We start from the raw sequence: 23686 nt of genomic DNA, 5'->3' as shown, positions 1-23686 counted from the left end.
GCTAAAGTTCTAAATTGCTTTCACAAATTGAATTGACTTGGAGCGATAGCCATCTCACACAGTCAAATCAATTTGTTTATCTAATCATATAATTTAATTTATCCAAGCTAAAATTAAGAGGTTGAATTAATTGAAATTAAAAATTTAGTTAATAAGCTGATTCGTTTCACTCCACCTAAGTGTCTTCGCAATTCTTTTAAATCAAAGATTAAATTGCCAACGTCACGCAATTTTAATTTGATCAAATAAATTTTGTGCGCATAATTTGACGTCAACAATTTTGCTCTACTCGATTACTGCTTCTACGCACACTCTCGAACACATTTAAGGTTACGTGATAAAACCTCCCACTATAATTTGCGAACGCTAGTCAATTGTTTAACAATTAATTACACCGCTTATTTTATGGCTCTATTCCAAATTAGACACACCGCTTAAAGTAGGAGCAATCTAGTTGCGTACAACGTCCAGCTACTGCACACGCAACGCAATTATGACAGAACTTGTAAAAAGTCCCAGTCATTATTACAACTTCAATATGTTAACACAGCTTGTAAGTAATGTAACTAAAGACCTCGTACCAGGTTATGCAGAATCTGTCAAATATGCTAGCCTCAGAGTCCAACATGACAACTTATGAGTGACACTGAGCACAAAACCTTCAAAGATAAAAATTTAGCTCGAACGCTAGGTTGCATAGTCTTAAACTTAGTGTCACAGGTGAAATGGAGCGATAGGGAGTATAACCAAATAAAACTCAAACTAGAAGCTGAACAGCAACAACAAATCAATTTAACGGCACAGCTAGCAGAGTCCAACACTCGTTTAAACCTTGTACAAGCCTGCCTAGTTGATGTTGAGGCTCAGCTTGAGAATGCAAAGGCACACAGTGTGCACTTACTTCATCCCCAGTGCAGTGCTGGTCAAGAGACGCTCTCCGTCCACAGTGCCGCACTGGCCTGTGAAAATGAGCTCAAACAAGCTCTTGCTTCGTGCACACAAACTAACCGCATACAGGAAACCCATCTGAAATTTCGCAATTCAAAAGCAATCTGTCGAAGTTGACTGATCATCCCTCAGAAGTCAAATTACACCAAGCCAAAGCGGCTAACAAGCGCGCAGAGTGGTTCCTGCATAGCGCCACTGAGGATATCAGCCAGCTCAAACAGACCGTTGAAATGCTCAAAGAGGAACGCTCTAAAAGCGTTGCGTACTCATGTGAACTTATGTCACAATTGAAAGCACTAGAATCTGACACGCGCTGTCTTCAAAAGCTAAAGCTAGAACAGGAAGTCGAAATAACCCTTGTTCGACGGGAATTACAGGCAGCCCGCAAATTAATTGTCAACCGGTAACAAATCTTCTGACAGCAAACACTGTCTGATGAAATTAATGACCGCACACCTGTCAGTCTGTCTCCCAGATTCGACACACCTGTCCCAGAGCTTGGTCCGGACCTCCCTGGGATGCTGTCAAAGGGCCCTGCCACTTCGCAACGCACCTCTCTGACTGTGGTAAAGCCGATTCGAGAGCTTGCCGCACCAAGTACAGCCCACCTCAACGACTTCCATGCGTAGGTCGCTTTTCCTGTTGTCTCTACATGTACGAGCTTAAAAGACAGACAAAATTGCACGCAACATTCAATGATTCGTACCTAAATCTGACGGCTCCCATGACACGACAGCATACCTTTAAGACATTCAATTTTACCTGAAACAATTGCCATTTGCTACCACTGAGGATAAACTGTACCTTATCAAGGTCACTTCTCGTCGAGGAGTAGCTTAATTGAACGACAACTAGCACATGTATATTGTCAAACTATCAAGCCATCTGTCAGGCTTTGTCCCGTGAAATTGACGACCCGGAAGCCGTAACCGGCTTACTGGCCGATCTTACTGCAAAACAGGCGAACCTTGAAACACCATCAGCTTATTACTGTCGTTTGCGCAAAGCATATTTCGGGTTTCTAAACGAACCGAAAATGGAAGACGACGTAGATTTTAAAATGCTTTTTGTTGAAAACATGCACCCAAATGTTTAACACCATTTGGGAGTGGCAGCATCCCCGCACACGCTGTCTAGCTCACAACTGCGTGACCTCGCCGCTAAAGGCTTTGCTGAGCATAAAAAGACGAACACAAAGCAGTCGGATCACAGTATTTTTGGTTTGAGCAACCAAAATAACGACGCGTGCAGAAACTTTTGCCGATAAAAACAGACTCCCGACCTACGCTAGATGCTATTCTTGAGATTATCCGTAGTTTGGCGAAGAATATGAAGCAAGACCCACGACAGCCTGAGCCCCTGCTTGTAGGCGACGCCCCCAAGCCTAGCCAGCCTGACCCCGACGTCTCCGTGCATTCGCGCAATTCTCCAAATGGCGATGAGAAGCGTCCCGTCCAGCAGACCAGTGGACACGCACACAACCGACCACTGCGATGACCAGGTACCACCCGTTACTATGCTTTACATGATCAGGATTTTTGGGGCCGATCACAGATCAGCGAGTTTAAAAAACTGATAACCGATTACCGATCCGATCACATGATAGAGGAATGTGTCTATTTAAATGACCTGTTCATTTACTGTATATACTTGTGTACCTAATTGCCCAAAAATATATATTTACAATAAACAATGTATCTTTGTTCCTCTATTTATGCCAGTGAGGCATAGTGACAGACAGAACAAATGAATGGTCTTCTATTAGATGACAGGAAGTAAATACAGTAATTAATGAATCCACCTTTTGTGACATTTTTGTTTGTTGGTGTGCTGTGAGATTTTTCAATGGTAAAATATGTTCTTTGGCTCCATAAAGGTTGGAAATCAGTGCTCTAGTCAGATCGTGTATTCTAATCAGTCAGCCGCCAGGGACTCAAATCCTGCAGTGCCAGACGTGTAAAAACTCAACTTGTCGTGTTTGGAGGAGAAAGAATGGTGAGTTGCATCCAAAGAACACCATACCTACTGTGAAGCATGGGGGTGCAAACATCATGCTTTGGGGCTGTTTTTCTGCAAAGGGATTAGGACGATTGATCCGTGTAAAGGAAAGAATGAATGGGGCCATATATTGTGAGATTTTGAGTGAAAACCTTCCATCAGCAAGGGCACTGAAGATGAAACGTGGCTGGGCCTTTTAGCATGACAATGATCCTAAACACACCGCCCGGGTAACGAAGGAGTGGTTTTGTAAGAAGCATTTCAAGGTCCTGGAGTGACCTACCCAGTCTCCAGATCTCAACCTCATAGAAAATCTTTGGAGGCAGTTGAAAGTGTATTGCCCAGCGACAGCCCCAAAACGTTGCTCTAGAGGAGATCTGCATGGAAGAATGGGCCACAATACCAGCAACAGTGTGTGATAACGTCGTGAAGACTTACAAAAAACGTTTGACCTCTGTCATTGCCAACAAAAGGGTATATAACAATGTATTGAACTGAACTTTTGTTATTGACCAAATATTTATTTTCCACTATAATTTGCCAATAAATTCTTTAAAAATCTGAAAATGTGATTTTCTGGATTTTGTTTTCTCATTTTGTCTCTCATCGGTGAGGTATACCTGTGATGAAAATTACAGGCCTCTCTCATCTTTTTAAGTGCAAAAACTTGCACAATTGGTGGCTGACAAAATACTTTTTTGCCCCACTATATATACAGTGGGACTGTATATACAGTGTACATATAACACAATGTATGAGTGAGTTGAATGGTATATTTTTTATTTTATTTAAAAATGGTAATCGCTATAATGCGCTAATCACGAATGCTAACCATTTAGCAAAGGCTGATTTTGTTGTCTCAAATTCTGTACAGAGTTTATACTAGGGCTGCACGATATTGGGAAAATAAATTAGGCCGATTTTGTTTTTGAACCTGCAATCTATATTGTGATGTGAAATAATACAGGATCAGTGTTTGGAAAGTTCATTTTCTATGCAAACTAGTTCACTTCACCATTCTGAACGAGTTCAGTTCATAGTTTTTTTTTCTTCAATATCTTATGTTGGTCCTTCTCCTCCTTTGTATCGGTCCGTTGTGGTAAAGAAGGAGCTAAGCCGAAAGGCGAAGCTCTCAATTTACTGGTCGATCTACGTTCCTACCCTCACCTATGGTCACGAGCTGTGGGTCATGACCGAAAGAACAAGCGAATACAAGCGGCCGAAATTTCCTCCGCAGGGTGTCTGGGATCTCCCCCAGAAACAGGGTGAGAAGCTCGGTCATCCAGGAGGGGCTCAGAGTAGAGCCGATGCTCCTCTGCATTGAGAGGAGCCATATGAGGTGGCTCGGGCATCTGTTTAGGATGCCTTCGGGACGCCTCCCTGGTGAGGTGTTCCGGGCACGTCCCACCGGGAGGAGACCTCGGGAACGACCCAGGACACGCTGGTGAGACTACGTCTCTCGGCTTGCCTGGGAACGCTTCGGGATCCCCTCGGAAGAGTAGAGGAAGTGGCTGGGGAGAGGGAACTCTGGGCTTCCCTGCTGAGGCTGCTGCCCCCGCGACCCAGTTATCACAGTGTGATCATACTGTGTTTTAACTAAAGCATTCTGATATGAAAAATAGACTACACCGATCTGATCGGCTTGATCGGTATCGGGCGATAATTAGCATCGGCTTTAATTACCAAAAATTAATTCATTGATCGGCTCCGTAAAAGACATTTACTCCGCGTCGCCATCGTGTACAGTATATTTGAACCGAAAAGCTAGTTTATTTTTAGCTTTGTGGATTGTCTTCTGACATAGTACTGTAAATAACTGACCGCCAATAGTGGGACAGACAGCATGTCTGAGACAGACAACATGTAATGCCTGGATCAGACTACAAGACATATTTGGTAGTTCACGATTGCACTGTCAGACTACTGCAATAAAATCTTGTATTCCGTTACCACCGCATACCGTCTTTTACGATCATTGGGCTTTATCTTGTCAACTCAAATTCGACCGGATACACTTGTTAACATGGCGACGACGACCACAATAGATCATGCCGCGTGTATTATAAGAACAAAATGGGGAAAAACGTGCAGTGGTCACCATTGCTTGGGAGAGGACTTTCATTCAAGGATTGCTTGAGGTATGCTCACATACCTTTAATACGATACGGCTCGCAAGCAGGCAACATAATGTTATGTAGCCTAGCAAGCTAGTGCTAGCACTAAGGGTTGTACGTAAACATGCCGACGTTCTGTCGAATCATGCTCTAAGGTTTCCGTGTGTGTGAAGTAATTTAACTACAATAAAGTAATTTAATTACAGTAAGTTAGCACCCATTAGTTCTGTCATGTTGTAATGTTAGTTTGACCTGACTGATTAGAATACATGACCTGACTAGAGAATAGAGATACTCAGTATACAGTACACAAGTATATACAGAAAATTAAAGTCATTTAAACAGACACATTGCTCCATCTTGTGATGGGATCTGTGATCGGTTATTGTTTTTTTAAAACTGTGATGGATCCCAAAAATCCTAATCGTGTAAAGCCTAGTATTGTATTGTTTTAAAATATGTCCAAAAGTATTAAAATGCAAATTCTCAGTCTTTGTTAGCCGTTTGTAAACTTTTGTGCTCGCACGCTACATTTGCTTACATCCTGTGCATGTCCTGGGTCCCCCCATCCATAAAACCTGTGCCGCTCTTTTGTTTTTGGCAGTTTTCACTGTCCCAACAGTGTCCGTTTTTGTGTCAACCAATTTCTGTGGTTACTTGGCCAAATAAGCAGATTTTTCTTTTCCCCACGTCCCTAGTTCTGTTCATTTTCAACAGGCCTGAAGAATGTGATATAAATACCATGTTCACCTTGCTCATCCCTAATCCAAACAACGCTGACTTATTTTGCAGACTAAATAGATTAAAGATGAAGATGTTTATTTTCCCTGCTACAATTAGTTTGATTCTCCAGTTTAACAGCCCAGGGTTATCACATACTTTTGGAAAAAATGGAAAATGAATGACAGTTTACTGAATTTGAGTAGTAATTCAAGATGGCGCCTACCAGTGTGGTCGCCTCGGTAACGCGCTCTCTAGTATTGTCTTTGTTTTTGTGTTTTTTGTGTTTTTCGTCCGTCTTTGGAGACCTTACACAACTCACTTACACAAGGGGAGACCTGCTAACCATCAAGGAGTCTACTCCGGACTTTCTGTCACCAACTTTCGAATATCCGCTCAGTTTTTTCCCCCGAGTTACTCACCGGAGCGGCGTCCGCGGTTTTCGGCGCATGGAGACGGAAGCGTCGCCACAGAGGGAAGCGAGCAGGCATTCAGGTGAAACTCCGCAAGAGAGGACACAGATTGGCGTTCCCGTCGATCCACCTCGCGAATGTACGCTCCCTACCCAACAAAATGGACGAGCTTCATCTTCTGTTAAAGACCAGTAAAGACTTCGGACGTTCCGCGGCCATGTGCTTCACGGAGACCTGGCTTTGCAACGCTGTACCCGATGGCGCTGTTATGCTTCCTGGTTTCCATATTCATCGAGCGGACCGCGACATGGAATCATCGGGGAAAACAAAGGGCGGCGGGATATGCCTCTATATCAACGAAAAATGGTGTACGGACGTCACGGTGCTCAGCACACACTGCAGCCCGCATTTGGAGTCGCTATTCGTAAACTGTAAACCATTCTACTCCCCACGTGAGTTCGCATCATTCATTCTCGCTGGCGTCTATATTCCGCCTCAAGCTAACACGAACGCCGCATTGCTAACGCTCGCCGATCAAGTCAACGAAATTGAAAAAAAACACCCCGACTCACCCCTCATTATTCTCGGGGACTTTAACAAAGCTAAACTCAACCACGAACTCCCTAAATACAAGCAGCACATCGACTGTCCGACCAGGGAAAATAATACTTTAGACCACTGCTACACCACGGTAAAAAACGCATACCGTGCTATACCTCGTGCAGCCTTGGGCTCGTCTGATCACTGCTTAATTCACTTAATACCGACGTACAGGCAAGAACTTAAATGTGCGAAGCCTACAGTGAAAACAGTCAAAAAGTGGACAAATGAAGCCAAGATGGAACTTCAAAGCTGCTTAGACTGCACAGACTGGAGTGTCTTTGAAAATTCAGCTGGCAGCCTGGATGAATATACGGACACTGTCACATCCTATATCAGTTTCTGTGAAGAGGTCTGTGTTCCAACAAAATCATTTCGCACATTCAACAACAATAAGCCGTGGTTCACTGCTAAACTTAAGCAGCTTCGCCAAGCTAAGGAGGACGCATATCAGAGCGGGGACAGGGCCCTGTATAATCGAGCTAGAAACCAGCTGACCAAAGAAATTAACATTGCAAAGAGGATCTATACAGCAAAGTTGGAAAAACAGTTTAGCGCAAACGACTCTAAATCAGTCTGGCATGCATTCCAGTCGCTGACTAATTACAAGCGACGATCCCCCCAAGCTGAGAACAATAGCACACTAGCCAACGACTTGAATACCTTCTACTGCAGATTTGAAAAGGACAGTTTCACACCACACACCAACCCGGCCGCACCCGCGACCACAATCACACCTCTGACCTCTGCGTTAACCATCCATGAACAGGATGTGAGACGCATCTTCAAACAACAAAAGATTAACAAAGCGGCAGGCCCGGACCACGTGTCTCCATCCTGCCTCAAAGTCTGCGCGGACCAGCTCGCGCCAGTCTTCACTCAGATCTTCAACAGATCACTGGAAATGTGCGAAGTTCCATCCTGCTTCAAACGCTCCACCATCATCCCAGTCCCCAAGAAACCTGCAATCTCGGGTCTGAATGACTACAGGCCTGTCGCTTTGACATCTGTGGTCATGAAGTCCTTTGAACGTCTTGTGCTGGACCACCTCAAGAGTGTCACAGGTCCCTTGCTGGACCCCCTGCAGTTTGCCTACCAAGCGAACAGATCTGCGGATGATGCAGTCAACATGGGACTGCACTTCATCCTAGAACACCTCGACAGTGCAGGGACCTACGCGAGGATCCTGTTCGTGGACTTCAGCTCAGCGTTCAACACCATCATCCCTGAACTCCTTTCATCCAAGCTTCTCCAGCTCAGCGTCTCACCTGCCATCTGCCAGTGGATTTACAGCTTTCTGACGGGCAGGACACAGCAGGTCAGGCTGGGGGAGGCCACCTCATCCACACGCAGCATCAGCACTGGGGCGCCCCAAGGTTGTGTCCTCTCTCCGCTGCTCTTCTCTCTCTACACGAACGACTGCACCTCAGCGAACCCGACTGTCAAACTCCTGAAGTTTGCAGATGACACCACTGTCATCGGCCTCATCAAGGACGGTGACGAGTCTGCATATCGACAGGAAGCGGAGCGGCTGGAGCTGTGGTGCGGCCGACACAACCTGGAGCTGAACACGCTCAAGACTGTAGAGATGATCGTGGACTTCAGGAGGCATTCTTCGCCACAGCTGCCCCTCACGCTGTCCAGCTGCCTTGTGTCAACCGTCGAGACCTTCAAGTTCCTGGGAATTACAATCTCCCAGGACCTGAAGTGGGCGACCAACATCAACTCCGTCCTCAAAAAGGCCCAGCAGAGGATGTACTTCCTGCGGCTTCTGAGAAAGCATGGCCTGCCACCGGAGCTGCTGAGACAGTTCTACACAGCGGTCATCGAATCAGTCCTGTGTTCTTCCATCACAGTCTGGTTTGGTGCTGCTACAAAAAAGGACAAACTCCGACTGCAACGGACAATCAAAACTGCTGAAAGGATTGTCGGTACCCCCCTACCCACCCTTGAGGACTTGCACGCTGCCAGAACTAAGACAAGGGCGTGCAAAATCCTCTCTGACCCTCCCCACCCTGGTCACCAGCTCTTCCAGCTCCTTCCCTCAGGTAGGCGCTACCGATCAATGCAAACTAGAACTAGTAGACATTCCAACAGCTTCTTCCCTCTTGCAATCAACTTCTTGAACAGCTAACTTACAATTCCATTACAACAAGCTGGCAATTTTTTGACTTGAGTTCGTTGTCACATTTCTGTATTATGTATTACTCGTGCACTCACTGTAGTTGTCTCGCCGTGCTGCACTATTTGCATATAGTGGCCACTCATGCCAGAGTAGCATCTGCTCCATTTGCACACTGATTGAGGAGTATCTGTAACATTTGCACAACCATTGTCCCAGATTATCGCAGTACTCGTCACTTTAAACCGCATACACTCCTTGAAGTCTCAGTGCCCTTTGCACAATGGTCATTGCACCGGACTATTGCGATATTAGCCATTCGAACTGAGGACTCTGCATCTTTTTGCACAATTGTTGTTTGTTGTTGTTTTTTGTCAATGTCTTTATGTCTCCAAAGTGTTCTGTAAATTGACTGTCTGTTGTACTAGAGCGGCTCCAACTACCGGAGACAAATTCCTTGTGTGTTTTGGACATACTTGGCAAATAAAGATGATTCTGATTCTGATTTGCACAATTTATAATTGTGGCAAACGAGAAAAATCTTTTATCCTTAAATTATTTCAATATTATTACACTATGTTATTGTTACTACTATACACTCTCTCTCAGAGCTATGCCTAGAGCTATAGTTTATGGTGAAATTATAGTTTATGGACATAATCGACTGCGATTGGCTGGCAACCAGTTCAGGGTGTACCCCGCCTCCTGCCCGATGATAGCTGGGATAGGCTCCAGCACGCCCGCGACCCTAGTGAAGAGAAGCGGTAAAGAAAATGGATGGATGGACATAATTGGCCTATATTTGGGTTGTAGTCATACATTTTGGCTCGGCTGATTGCTATAGAGTACTTTCTTGCCATCCTGTGAAGCAAACCTCTGAAGGTCATGACATCGTCACTGTCATTTGTGATGTCTGATCAAACTCGCTGATCAGTGATCGGCCACAAAAATCCTGATCGTGTCAAGCCTAAATAATATTTTTCCTAGTAATCAATTTTGTATTATTGTATTACAATTTTTTTCTATTTTTTCTAATAGAAATTATTTTTAAATCTGTTGATGTTAGTTCAGATGGCTATCCTCAGTTAGCATACAACACAACAATTTTGTTGGTCCTTTGAAACATGAAGTTACCTCTTTGGCATGCCTGAGGCCCCGCTCCCACGCACTTTCCACAGGAGGTTCAACAGGGGGTGGAGGAGGAGGGAGCTCCTCGACTGCAGGTGCAGCCTGAAAGACAAATTATGTTAATTAGTGATTATACTCTGTTAACCAAACAATGTGCATGTACGTACAGGTGTGAAAATAAAAAAACAAGACTCTGGCATCCACGCTTGTGATTCAATGCCAATAATTTAACTGGCTGTATTGCAGTGCTGTGCAACCATAAGTTAAGCTTGCATTCATATACCAGTTTATTGGCGGACGTTTACACAAATGTCTGGATATTTCCTGCTACAATGGCCATAAAATAGTTGTAATAGTACCTGATGTGCATTATTAGCGGTCCCCAACCTTTTTTCAGTCACGGACCATTTCAAGGATGTACATCTATTTCGCGGACCAGCACCCAGCAATTCGGCAAGGGGGTGGTAGTGGGGGTTTCGGGGTATGGGGGTGCTGACGGACATTCCAGAAGCTAATCGATCCCACTCCAGTTTCTTTACAGATGTTTATTTACACCTCAACACACCACCCAAAAGCGTAGAATTGAAAGTTCCGACTTAGATAAAAGGAAAACATAAAACAACTGTCATGAAGCTAGCATTGCTTAAGTAGCACGGAAGCTAATAGCGATACACAATGCAAAGTAATACAAACCACTGTAGCCTGCTTCTCAACCAATGACTGTAAGTCTCCCAGAAATAATATTCACAGTCAAAAACGTGATGCTTCAACAAACTTCTTAATGTGCATTCACACAGCTGTATCAAACATTGACAAATGGAGAGAATAGTAATTGGCACGCAAGTGACGTGATAAGTTCTTCTCAATGTACGTCAAGCTTACGGAGATACAGTTGCAGGCGAACCTCAGGTGGAAACATTTTCAAAATAAAAGCAAGTACTTAAAAAACAAATACGAATAGCTGCATTTACACTAATCATCAAGTTAATCATTGATGGAGGGGGTCGGATGGAGTGTCCCCGATGGGGTGGAGGTTTCCAGCTCCGCAAAAAAGAAACAAAAAAAGAAACAAAAACAAAAAAATAAATTCAAACCTACTTGTGTGGCCCGGTACCAGATGGCCTGCGCCCCCCCCCCCCCCCCTCCCTCCCCCTGGTGGGTGGGAACTACTTACTTCATTAAAGTGAATCTCAATCACATATTCGCTAATATTTGATCATCACAGGCTCCGCCGCAGAGTGCTTTGATTGGTACGCGGACCAAGAATGTGCACATAGTTCTGTTCATACTTGGGATGTCCCGATCCAACTTTTTCACTTCCGATCCGATACTAATATTGCAGCCTTTAGTTTTGGCCGATATCGATATAGGTCCAATACGATTTCAGCAATAATCATACATAATTTACTTATTTTTTAGTATGGAATGTTAGAAAAGGCTTGATCAAGCGATATTACTCAAACAGAGAACAATAATCAACAACAGTAGGTATGAGAAAAACTGATCCATTTATTATTAACTAATGTGTTATATAAAATAACTGCTGTGCACGTTTTGACCTCTGAGGGGCAGTGGGGTGCAAGCAATGAGATACATACTTGCAGTAACAAAGAAAGTAGAAGTCACGGTCAAACATTGTTATTATAACTCGTTTTCAAAGTTTTAAGAATATATGCCAGAGAGTATTGCCTGTTTGTATGTGTTTATATAGCCTTTGTGTACCAATGTTAATTTTTTGAGAGATATAAGTACCGCGAGTTTAATGTTAATTTTCTTTAGCTCGTCAATGGTGTTTTTCATTCATTGTGTGTTAGCTTTCAGCTTGCGATTTTTGTGAACAAAAACCAAGAAAGAAATGAAGTCTGTGATGTATTTGAACATTCAATAGGTGTAATTCTTTTGTCATGTCTGTTTAGTTTTACAGTGAACTTCAACTGGAGCGTCAATACAACTTTAAGCAAGCAACATTCACCTTTACACCTCACTACTATGTTAGCACGTTAGCAACCTGTTGCTGGGATCATGTGGGGTCTGCATGCCATCCAGGCGCTGCTCGATGGAGTGCTGGAGCGGAGCATGGAATGGACTGCTTGTATAAGAGTGGTAAAATCGGCGATTCAGATCTGCCAACCTATAAAAACTCACTTCCAGAAAAATTTGTCTGAATTTCCCTATTTTTTAAATTTTGTCAAGAACATTACCTTGCAACAGTCATAATCATAATTGTTAATAAATTATGGCTTCAATATTTGTCATTTTAATGTTTTACCATGTTGACTTTGTAATGGCGGACGCAGTTGCAGCCTGAATCAAATTACCAGTAAATGAGACTTCATGTTCCATCATCAAACATATCTGCGTCGATGGATTCATTTGTGTTTTTCCAATTCTGTTTTCTGTTACCCTGGTAACAAAAAAAAAAAAAGTAAGTCTATTGAAGCAGATTAATAAGATCTCAAACGTCAAAATTAAAACTCAGCACGCTATTTTGCAAAATAAACAACATTGATAGATTGAATTGGATAGTTTATGTATGGACAATAGTTTCGATTTCTATTTTGTGCAATGTACTTCTTGTACATCTTCTCTTGCAGGCTATTTATATAACATATTTATTAGGGGTATAATGATTCATTTCAGCAATTATTCGATTTGTAACACAATTACTAGTTGTCGATTCAATTCAAGGACCATATTGGTTCATTTAGAAAAAAACGATCCGAAACTCTGGAAATCGATTCAGTAACCTTTTAGCCAAAAATTCATCCAGTCTGACTGTGAAATAAATACCAGGCATACTGGACAATGGAGGTGAAATTTCTTGGATGCTCGTTGTTTTTCTATAAGGGAATCGTGTAAAAACTAATTATAGTCAATAAATATGATTTTCTTGATGTATTTTCCTTTTATTCGTCTTATTGTGTACCATACTATATGTGTTTACTAATTGACTGAGTCTGCTTAGTAAAAGTTGACTGATTGGATTGTTTGCGTTCTAAACAGTAAAATACGAATGGCTAAAACAAAGCACTGTGAGATTTTCATGACGATAATCTTTTAGGAATAGTGGTAATAATACATAAGAGAGCTAAATAAATGATCAAACCTGCTCTTTGTAGCACAAACGTGAGCCTGAAACATTCTCACTTGCCTCCTCATCTGCCATCCACCAGACAGAAGAACAACACCCATACATACTGTGGTGTCTCGTCCAACCACTCAGGGCACTACGGAACGGAGTGACTAGATTTGGGGTGTAGAAAAGGAAACAAAGAAGAGATGATGAAGAAGAAAGTAGCCTTGGCAGTGTTAACTGCCGTGTGCTAACTGAAAAATCGAGCAAAGTAAGAGGAATTACAAGCATTTTTCTTGGCAATACAGCCTATACATGCCTCCATATAAAGCCTGCCATGCTTAAATCCAGTGTGCTATTTCCCATCGATACAATCGATTGATTACCTTTTAAAACAATTTAAAATAGATATCTTTACATCTGGAAAGCTAACTTGCCAAGCACAGATAGATCCAGTTGGATCATAGGAATATAAATCGGTACACCAATATAATGAAAGAATCGTTACACCGCTAATATTTATATTTCCTATATCCACAATTGCTGCTGAAACCATTTCCCCATTGTGGGACTAATGAAGGTCATTGTATCTTATACTGTATTACAAATATGTATTAATAATAATAGTATACTTTTAACCTGCCCACGCTCTGAAGTGTGCAGTGATGTACTAATTAATTTTTGGTTCAGACACGGCGTCCTGTGTGGACGTGTATTATTTTATATTTAAATCTCTAAACACGTATTAATTGGTCTGTTATTTTGTTGTTCAAAGTTGGTTACTCTCCGGACCAATGTGACAACTGTACTGTATCCCCAAATCATTTATTTCTATGTTTTGCGACTGCATGACACGATAGCTTAGCAATTAGTATGGCTTTGACATAATTTTCGCCTATCCACTCCTCGTCCTCCATCGTGACACTTGTGAGAAGCATGGTAAGAAGTGTAGCTTATTTGCTATCATGGAGGCGACAATGACTGAGAATGTGTTGATGCCGGACGCAAAGAGAACATTCTTTAGGGTTAGAACATGGCTTAGAAGCCGGGGGAGAGGTGTAATATAGCATACACCAAGCAGCTGTTTAATGTGGACGCGACGGTAATGTCAGACGCTAGATTTTCTTTTCCAATTTACGTAACAATCAGTGTTGCGGCTGTAACGAGTCAACGTTAAGTGATTTCCGTAACAAAATACGGACGTTACGTAATATTTGGCTGCTCGGGAGATTTTAGATCGAAATCAATCCGATCCTTGTTTTTTTTTGCTGACATGGGACCGATTTCCGATTTCAATGATCAGATTGGGACACCCCTAGTTCATACTACATTTCTGGGGTTCACGTCAGTACGCCTGCCACGCAGTCAGTACGCATGCGCATTGGTCCACGCATCCACGTGCACACATGCCCATGAAGAATCAAAATACTGACACCACAAAAGTGAAAAGAAACAGCTCAAGTGTTTGTTGTAATCAGTGGTTATGTGCATGTGTGCTGACAGCAGAGGACGTGTCACTGCTCAGATGGGAAATTAGTTTTGCAGTGGGTGGAAAATTTCTGGTAAATTTCCGAGGGAATTTAGGAAATACAGTAGATGCCTGCATACTCATGGTTGAGCATTTGTCAAATCACCTATTCACAGATTTTTTTTCTTTTAACCTATCCTCTGTAATTCACAGAAAAACTCGCCATGTCGTGATTTTCTGTAAAATGGCAAAAAGAAATTGATAATTACTTTTTTGTAGAAAAACATTGTCTACAGCAGTGGTCAATAACTGGCGGACCACGGTCTGGACCCAGAAGCAGTCCCATGGTGCCTATGCGCAAACAACAGTCAAGACCCATCCCCCCACCCGAAGGCGGAGGGAGGGTACCCCCTCGTCCACCGGGGTGAACCCCAACGTACAGGCGCCGAGCCGGAGTGCAATAAGTATACCCACACCTGCTTGGCGCCTCTCACCATGGGCAACTCCAGAGTGGAAGAGAGTCGAACCCCACTCAAGAGGGCTCGTAAACAGGTACTTACAATGAATGGTACTGTTAGCAGTAACAATGCCCCCCCCAAAAAAAACATCAAACTAGTTGTCTGCTCGACCAAACTAACACAGCAGAAGGCTGTTGTGTCTGTAGGTGTCAGCACAAACGCTCTCATCCAATCACAAATCAAACAACAGCTGTGTTAGATCTGTGACTGGCAATCAGCAAGAAGCTAGATACTGTACATGGCGGTTCCCGTGTCTGCTTTGGCTCATATACTGTCACCAAACTAAGACCACGGCATCAAAACCTTTAGAATCAGTCACTAAAGCTCAGCGGAACATCTGTGAACTCATCTACAACCCAGTTAGAGTTATCACAGTGAAGATCCAGCAGATCTGGTTCAGTCAACACCGAAGTGCAAGCCATTCTATGCGACCTCAGCTTATGAAAGACCAACAATTCCTATCAGCACAACTTAGCCAAGGAGCATTGGCACTGTCGATGATACTTCTGCGCTTTGCTTTGGAGTCAAATCTTAATTTATACTGACACCGCTACAATATTTTTTCATAATCATAGTTTTTGACGTGTACATACTGTTTACTGTTACATTGTGCTTCAGCTACTGCATGATTATCTGTAAGCTGTATACTGTACTGTGTTTGTAAGGGTACACTAATGTTGAAGGATATTTGCATTCGAAATTGTAGTCAAGTGTTTTGGGATCAAAGTTTGTGGTATGTTTATGGTTCTTCAAACCAGTGATTCTCAACTGGTGTGCCAGACCCAAAAGTGGGCCACGGACCCACTTTGAGTGGCTCACGGAGACCTAGTAAAAAAAGTACATGTATTCCGATTTTTTTTGTGCAACACACTGCTGTCACACAGCTGGATAGAGAACAGTCCAATAGCGTGTCTCAAACCTCTCCAAGAGGCTTTTGGAGAAGATGGAACACCGTGGTTGTGAGCCTTCGGATAGGACAAGTGCTTCCACAACGATGACAGCTGAGAACACTTAGTCTACCTCAAATGAAAGTGGAGGACCTCAGCTTGAATGGGGAGTCATCTTGGTGCAGAAAAAAGGGATGCTGAAGCAGTGGCGAGGCCAGCCCATTTTGCCTTAGCCCAACCTATGAATTTGTCCCTACATTAATTTGGAGGTGGGGGTCTGTTTTTGTTTCTTCTGTGGTGGTAGCACATGCTTTAACATTGACAAAAAAGTAAACCTCGTAAAACTCGGCTGAGGAATGAGCAAGTTATGACTCAATTTCAATGTCCATGCATTGCCTTTGAAGGGAACATCGACCTTCCCAACATGGCCGCCACGTAGGAAACATGATACAGCACGCTGGTGTATAGTCTTAAAATCTATAGAACAGCTACACACATTTCCAGATGTGTTAACGCTAATGACCAGGTAATCCTTGATTTACAACCCTGACACGATTTATAAAAATGACAGTTGACCACAATGCCTCCTCTTGAATTGCTGTATATTATGTGTCGGCACTGACATGGCTTGTAACAGTGCGTACTGCAAAACCTTTAGCTAATAAGCTAATTAGGCACTTGGAACTTTCGCTAGCTAATTGAATAGCAAATAGTTTTTGCCCAGTGCATCTGATCCGTGAAGTAGCTTATAACAAGATAGGGTATGTTCATACGTGGTGTTTTTTTTTTTTTTTTGTATGGGGCAGAAAATGTTGACATGCCCTGCAAGACTTAGAATCTTACCAATAATATTTTATTTCTAGTCAAAACTAATTCAAATTAGATGAATCACGCAAAAAAAAAAAAAAAAAATATATATATATATATACAAAAATAACCTACACCTGTGGTAAACTTTTTGTCTACTTATTTCAAGTAAAAATTAGCTTGAAACAAGTGAAAATCGAGTTTTTGCAGTCTGGGTGTTTATTTTCAGTTTAAAACAAAACCGCTGGCAGTACTTATAAGGTTGCTTTCTTTGCCATAACTACATGTGCTAAATCTAGTTAAATGCTAGTTTACGACAGGGCACCTTATGAAACACTGTTTGTAAATGTCTACTTTTCAACAGATGAACATACGCTACTTTTTATTTATTATTATTATTTTTCTTTTAAGAAGTCAGCCAGGTGCAGGTGAGACTAAAAAATATGATTGCATGATAATGAGTTGCATTCATAACTATGACTGCAGAGCTTCCAACCTATGGAAATTCACTTCCAGGACAATTTGTCTGAATTTCCATATTTTTAAAACATTCAAGAACATTACCGCAGGACAGTGATTGCATGAGTATATTATGTAATAGGATAAAAAGAAATTCACCATTCTGTTCAATTTCACAACATTATTACTCTATAGTTGTTAATAAATTATGGCTTCAATATTTGTTATTTAAAAGTATTTATTCCTCAACATTGTAATGCCGGACGCATTTGCAGTCAAATGTCTTCTCTTTCATGCTCTTTTTGTATTTCCTGTATCCACTATTGCTGCTGAAATAATGCAAATTTCCCCATTGTGGGACTAATAAAGGTTAGATTATAAATATGTATTATATTAATATACTTTTAAATTATAGGTTGGCGGCACAGTGGACGATTGGTCAGCACATCAGCCTCATAGTTCTGAGGACCCGGGTTCAAATCCGACCTCGCCTGTGTGGAGTTTGCATGTTCTCTCCGTGTCTGCGTGGGTTTTCTCCGGGTACTGCGGTTATCCCCCACGTCCCAAAAAAACATGGATGGTAGGTTAATTGAAGACTCTAAATTGCCCGTAGGTGTGAATGTGAGTGCAAATGGTTGGTTGTTTATGTGTGCCCTGCAAATGGCTGGCGAGCAGTTCAGAATGTACCCAGACTCTTGCCCAGAATCAGCTGGGATATGCACCAGCATTTCCGCGACCCAATTAAGGATAAGCAGTATGGAAAATGAATGAATGAATGAATGAATTATAGGTTAATTTTCTAAAGTGATGTAGCAGTTGTGATGTACTAATTCGTTTCCGGTCCCTGTTGTGGCTGTCAAACATCATATATTACAGTATTTTCCTCTATAAACACATACTAATTTGCCTGCTATTTGTCTGTCTCGTCTTCTCCTCCATCCTTTGTTATTACGATACTTGTCTAAAAGTGCAGTTTATTCGCGGTCATCGAGGCGATGATTAGTGACTTGTGCTGAGCTGACAACGGACATGAGACGCATGTTCGCCTCCGCAGGTCGGCATCATATTGAACTGCGTTAGCTGTAGCTCGTAGGTAGCTAGGGCGCATAATAAATAGCATGCAACAAGCATTCCAACCCCAAACTGTGGAACACAGCGAGGTTGGGCGTCAATAGGGACGCTCTGTTAGGGCTATCCATCGCATGATGATGGAAAAGCCATGCGATTCCCGTAATACATCGCGACATGCAAATTTTTATTATTACTGTAAAAAGGATGTTCATCTTTATGATTAATGTATGTAAGTTACTAATAGTTTGTTAAAGGTATGTGTTATTTAACATCCATCCATCCATTTTCCGTACCGCTTATCCTCACCAGGGTCACAGGCGTGCTGGAGCCCATCCCAGCTGACTCTGGGCGAGAGGTATACCCTAAACTGGTCGCCAGCCAATTGCAGGGAACATATAGAAAAAACAACCATTCACTTATTTCACATTTATGGTTGATTTATGGCAATATATCATTATCAAAGCGTGAGTGTAGGCGTGTGTAACAAAGTGACCCCCCCAGTCAATTCAACTGGATATTCAGCAAAGCGCTATAGGGCATTGCTTGTCAATAGTAAAGGATTCTTTAATCTGATGTGTACACTCTTGCATACAGGCTGTCAGGGGTCAACATGTGACATGTTATCCATGTTATTTTGGTAGTTTTACTGCAGTCCAAAACCGATAATGCACTTTGGGGCTATTTTCGGCCGAACTTTTGCTGCATCACTAGTATTTATGCACTTCACCAACAGCATGCACTTTGGATAAGTGTTACTACTGACAACCGTTTTTTTCACTTCATAAAATTACAAATTACACAAATACCCACTTTAACAACACCGAGATACTTACCCAGGAGTTGTTGGGTATAAGCGGGAGGGGTCCTCCAGGCTGTGCTCCATTAGGTGAGAAGAGGTCTGGCTTAGTGATGAGGGAATAGTTCCCTTTGTCATTGACGCCAGGGTGGATGAACCGACAATTCATACCCCAAGTACAATTTCCTGTTGAAAAAAAAAAAGTTCTTGAAAAGTCTCGAAAATAGACCACATCACAGTTTGTTACAACAGATTCTTGTAAACAAATAGGTTAGTGTCAGGACTCAGGAGTGAGTCGTCATTGGCAAAATATCTACCAAAAAAAAAAATCTATAGCTCTTTGTATTGTAAAACATGTTAATTATCAATAAATGAGCTGCATTTATCAAGCCAGGGCCTATACAACAGAATAAAATCATTTAGTGTCTGGAAAGAAAGAATGAATAAAACATTTTTTAGCGTTACTCCAACACACACTTAGGTAACATGAGAGTATTGTTTTGTAGAGCTAAAAGACTGGGCTTTACCCTAATTGCTGTTAGAGTATCAACATACAATATGATGCTATTCCCTTTGTGATACTCAGAATATTGCAGTTGGAATTTGTTTTTGTTTTGTCATCAAAACAGATTTATCATTTTGCAAGGGCTCCCCCTGCTGTGTAACATTGCATGATACAAGCTGGTAAAAAACTTTTTTTTGGTCAAATGCCAGCTAGTGACTATGCAATCATTTCAAAAGTGGAAGTGCGCAATCGTATGTGGTCCCCTGGAAGCGCTGTCGAAAATTGTGGCCCCCACCATCATATAAATTGCCCATCCCTGGGCTCTATGACTTTAAGATCAAATCTCAGATTTCTTTCATGAAAATCCTATTTCAGATTATTTTGGTCTTTGTCCCCACTTCAGAGATTTGCTTCATTTCACCTGAACATTGAAACAAGTTTTTTTCACCGCTCATCAACAACACAGAAATAAAATTAATACTTTTTTCTTAAGAGATCATTAGAAAATAAGGGCTTTCTCATGGGATTTTTTTTCTTCAAAACACTAGGTGTGGAACGGTTCACAAAATCCATGGTTCGGTTCGTATCTCGGTTTTGTGGTGACGTTGACTCTTAAGACAATGATGTCGTGTATATGTTTTTTTAAATTATTATTAAATAATTTTTATTTATCAGAAATATATCTTTGTTCGTCTATGACAGCGGTGTTTAGTGAATGGCAGATTAAATGCTCTTTCATTGGATTGCAAAAGGTACGATGAAGCTGTGGATGCACCTGTTGCAATTCATCCAACAGAATAAGTTGGCTTCTTGCAAATATATCAGCTTCGTGTTCAATTCATCAAGTCCCGATTTCACACCAAGGTACATTTGTGACTAAACTAGATAAGAATTCAGCATTTATACATTTTATATTTCTGTTTGGTATTTAACCGTGAGATTTTTCAAATGTAAAACAGGTGGTTCAACAAAGGTCTGCTGATCATATGTAAATGAGCTTGGTTTATCCATAAAGTTCACTCTATATAAACAATCATTACTATCAGTATTGATATATGCTTCCAGTCAGGTCCATAAATATTGTGACACACATGAACACAATTGTCATCTTTCTGGCTAAAACACCACCGCAACTAATTTGAAATGAAATGAACAAGATGTGGCGGCACGGTGGTTGACTGGTTAGCACATCTCTGTGGAGTTTGCATGTTCTCCCCATGCTTGCGCGGTTCTCCCCATGCCTGCGCGGGTTTTCTCCGGGTACTCCGGTTTCCTCCCATATCCCAAAAACATGGGTGGTAGGTTGATTGAAGACTCTAAATTGCCCTTAGGTGTGAATGTGAGTGCGAATAGTTGTTTGCTTCAATGTGCCCTGCGATTGGCTGGCGGCCAGTTCAGGGAGTACCTCGCCCAAAGATAGCTGGGATAGGCTCCAGCACGCCTGCGACCCTAGTGAGAATAAGCAGTACAGAAAATGGATGGATGGAAATGGATGAACAAGATGTGCTTGCTGCAGACTTTCAGCTTTAATTTGAGGGTATTTACGATCAATTAAATGATGTAGGAGTTTCTGTATCTGTTCCCTCCAACACAAAATCTCTGGTGACGCACCCCAGGCAATATGATTGGCTGCTGCATTTCTGGAAGGCATGACGCAGATGACGTGTCCGCGCCACCATCTTGGCTAACTTGCTACTGTGTTGTGGCATGACAGTCGCCTCGTTGGTAAATGAGAAAAAAAGAGTCACGTTTGTTATGAACCGAAAGCAACACTTGCGGACCTAACCCAAACAGTTGAACCAAACCGTTTTGACAGTTTTCAAAAAACGTTCCATCCCTAGTAATCTTTAAAAAAAAGTGACATTTCAAACAATTTAAGTTGGCCAGTCCAAATGTCTATTGTCAAATGCAGCCCCTTTAACTCTATCAATGCCTTTTTGTCTTACTTATTATTAAGCCGCTTCTAAAAAAATAGAACGCCGGACGTTTCCATGTTAGCAAGCTATAGACTCATCTCAAATCTCCCTTTCATAGCCAAGATTGTTGAGAAAGTCATTTTTAATCAACTCAGCAATTTCTTGAACTTAAATGGACTTTTTGACAAATTTCAATCAGGGTTCCGAACTCATCACAGTACAAAATCTGCTCTTATCAAAGTGCTAAATGATATAACTTTGAATACTGACTCTGGAAAGGTGTCAATTCTGGTCTTGTTGGATCTCAGTGCCGCTTTTGATACGGTAGATCATAATATACTGCTGAACAGGTTGGAAACGTGGGTAGGACTAAATGGAACAGTCCTTGAATGGTTCAGGTCCTACCTGGAGGAAAGGAGTTATTTTGTAAGTGTTCAATCTCATCAAATGGCAATGACCTATGGGGTCCCTCAAGGGTCAGTTCTTGGCCCCCTCCTGTTCAGCATGTATATGCTACCATTAGGTCAAATTTTTCAGAACTTTAATTTTGACTCTCATAGCTATGCAGACGACACACAGTTATATCAAGCAGTGTCTCCAGATGACTATAGTTCAATTGAGATGTTGTGTCACTGTCTAAAACATAACTGGATGTGCCAAACGTTCTTCAGTTAAACCACAACAAAACAGAATTGTTTTCGGCAACTTTGACAATGTTCAGTGTAGGAATGTCACTATGAAATATTTTTAGAATCAATTATCCTATAGATATTTCATCGAGTACTCAAGTAATCACCACCACTCCCCCCCCCCCCCCCCCCCCAAAACAATATTTTCAACATTTTTATTTACTACTAACATACATTTTATTCTTATTTATGAGGCCTTGACTTCTATGCTTAACCTGCACATATAGGTACTGAGTGTATAATATAAACTCTGTATAGAATTGGAGACGACAAAATCAGCCTTTGCTAAACGGCTAGCACTAGCTATTAGCATTAGCACGCTAGCAATGACCATTTTAGGTTAAAAAAACTAACTGCCATTCAGCTCACTCATACATCATGTTATACATACATTACACATCTAATGGTGTCTTAAAAATAACAAACGCTATTCTGTCGTTTTTAGCAATGCTTTTTCGCTGGTCCAACAGTGTGTCCGTCTGCAACAAATCCCCATGTGGTAAACATGGACAATGGCCAAATGGATCCGGCGGCACAAATATGCTTTGATTACGATTTTTTTATTTCCTCGAGACATACATTTTTGCGTCGACCAATTTTTGTCATTGCCTTGGGCAAGTTAGCTTTTTTTTTTTTCCCACAGCCCTCTAGTTCAGTGTGATTAACTCCGTGATTGCCTTCCACTGGGCTCCTTTTTTGCCATACGGCGAAGGATGTAAAATGTCTGTTTATTCGCGGGAATTCACTAGTTGTTTTTGGGAAAAAGGGTCACAGGAAAGTTAGGAAAAGTCGCTAACTTGGCAATACTGACTATGCTTTTGTAAACTAGCTCCTCTCTTTGTTTCGCAGCCATGTTGTTGGTGCAATCAACGCAGTCAGCAAGGGCATGCTGAACTAGGGAAGCCATTGACCAAATCTATTTAAATACAAAACAAAAAGAAAAACATTGAATTGATAAAATTTATTAGGGTAATCGCCCAGCCCGAACTACAAGTGTGGCACGTTTCTAGACAGCGTACAATTTAAACACACTGCATTACATGTCGGTCGGCTCCAAGTAAAAGCATTATGTGCCACGCACTTGACCACTCGGCTATATAATCTGATGGATATAAATGCTCCAGTAGAATTAACAGTATATATTGGGGTGCCTAAATTGGTATAGATCTGCTATAGCCTGGGAAAATGGTTTCACAATTTAAAGTATGCAGCAATTTCACAGGGTCTCTCTGCAAAAGAAGCTGAAGAGAGGTCTCTAAATGTAACATTATCTACCTTTGATGAAGAACCTGCAGATAGGACGTGGTCTAATCTTTCTATCTGAGGGATCTTTTACCTCACCCTCCTCCAAATCATCATCCTGCACATGAAACAAACAAACAAAAAAAATCATTATATTTGACAAAACATTCTTTGAACAGGATATGAATCCCGAAGTTTTAAATACTGAAAAG

The 23686-nt window shown here is 41.7% G+C and overlaps 1 protein-coding gene across 4 annotated transcripts in view; it reads right to left on the bottom strand.

The window, feature by feature from the left end:
* zc3h18 (zinc finger CCCH-type containing 18) overlaps positions 1-23686 on the bottom strand; it is a 75159-nt gene that overhangs the window by 49434 nt on the left and 2039 nt on the right. For all 4 annotated transcript variants that reach the window (XM_061772796.1, XM_061772792.1, XM_061772794.1 and 1 more), the window contains exons 3-5: positions 23508-23592; positions 19160-19308; positions 10050-10145 (exon numbers count right to left, since the gene is read on the bottom strand). In XM_061772796.1, coding sequence (XP_061628780.1) covers positions 10050-10145; positions 19160-19308; positions 23508-23592 — 330 coding nt within the window. The remainder of the gene's footprint in view (positions 1-10049; positions 10146-19159; positions 19309-23507; positions 23593-23686) is intronic.

The sequence above is a fragment of the Phyllopteryx taeniolatus genome, chromosome 5, assembly GCF_024500385.1.
Source record: "Phyllopteryx taeniolatus isolate TA_2022b chromosome 5, UOR_Ptae_1.2, whole genome shotgun sequence".
NCBI lineage: Eukaryota > Metazoa > Chordata > Actinopteri > Syngnathiformes > Syngnathidae > Phyllopteryx > Phyllopteryx taeniolatus.
Note: the sequence above shows the minus strand (reverse complement) of the source record. Positions and strands in the feature narration are given on the sequence as shown.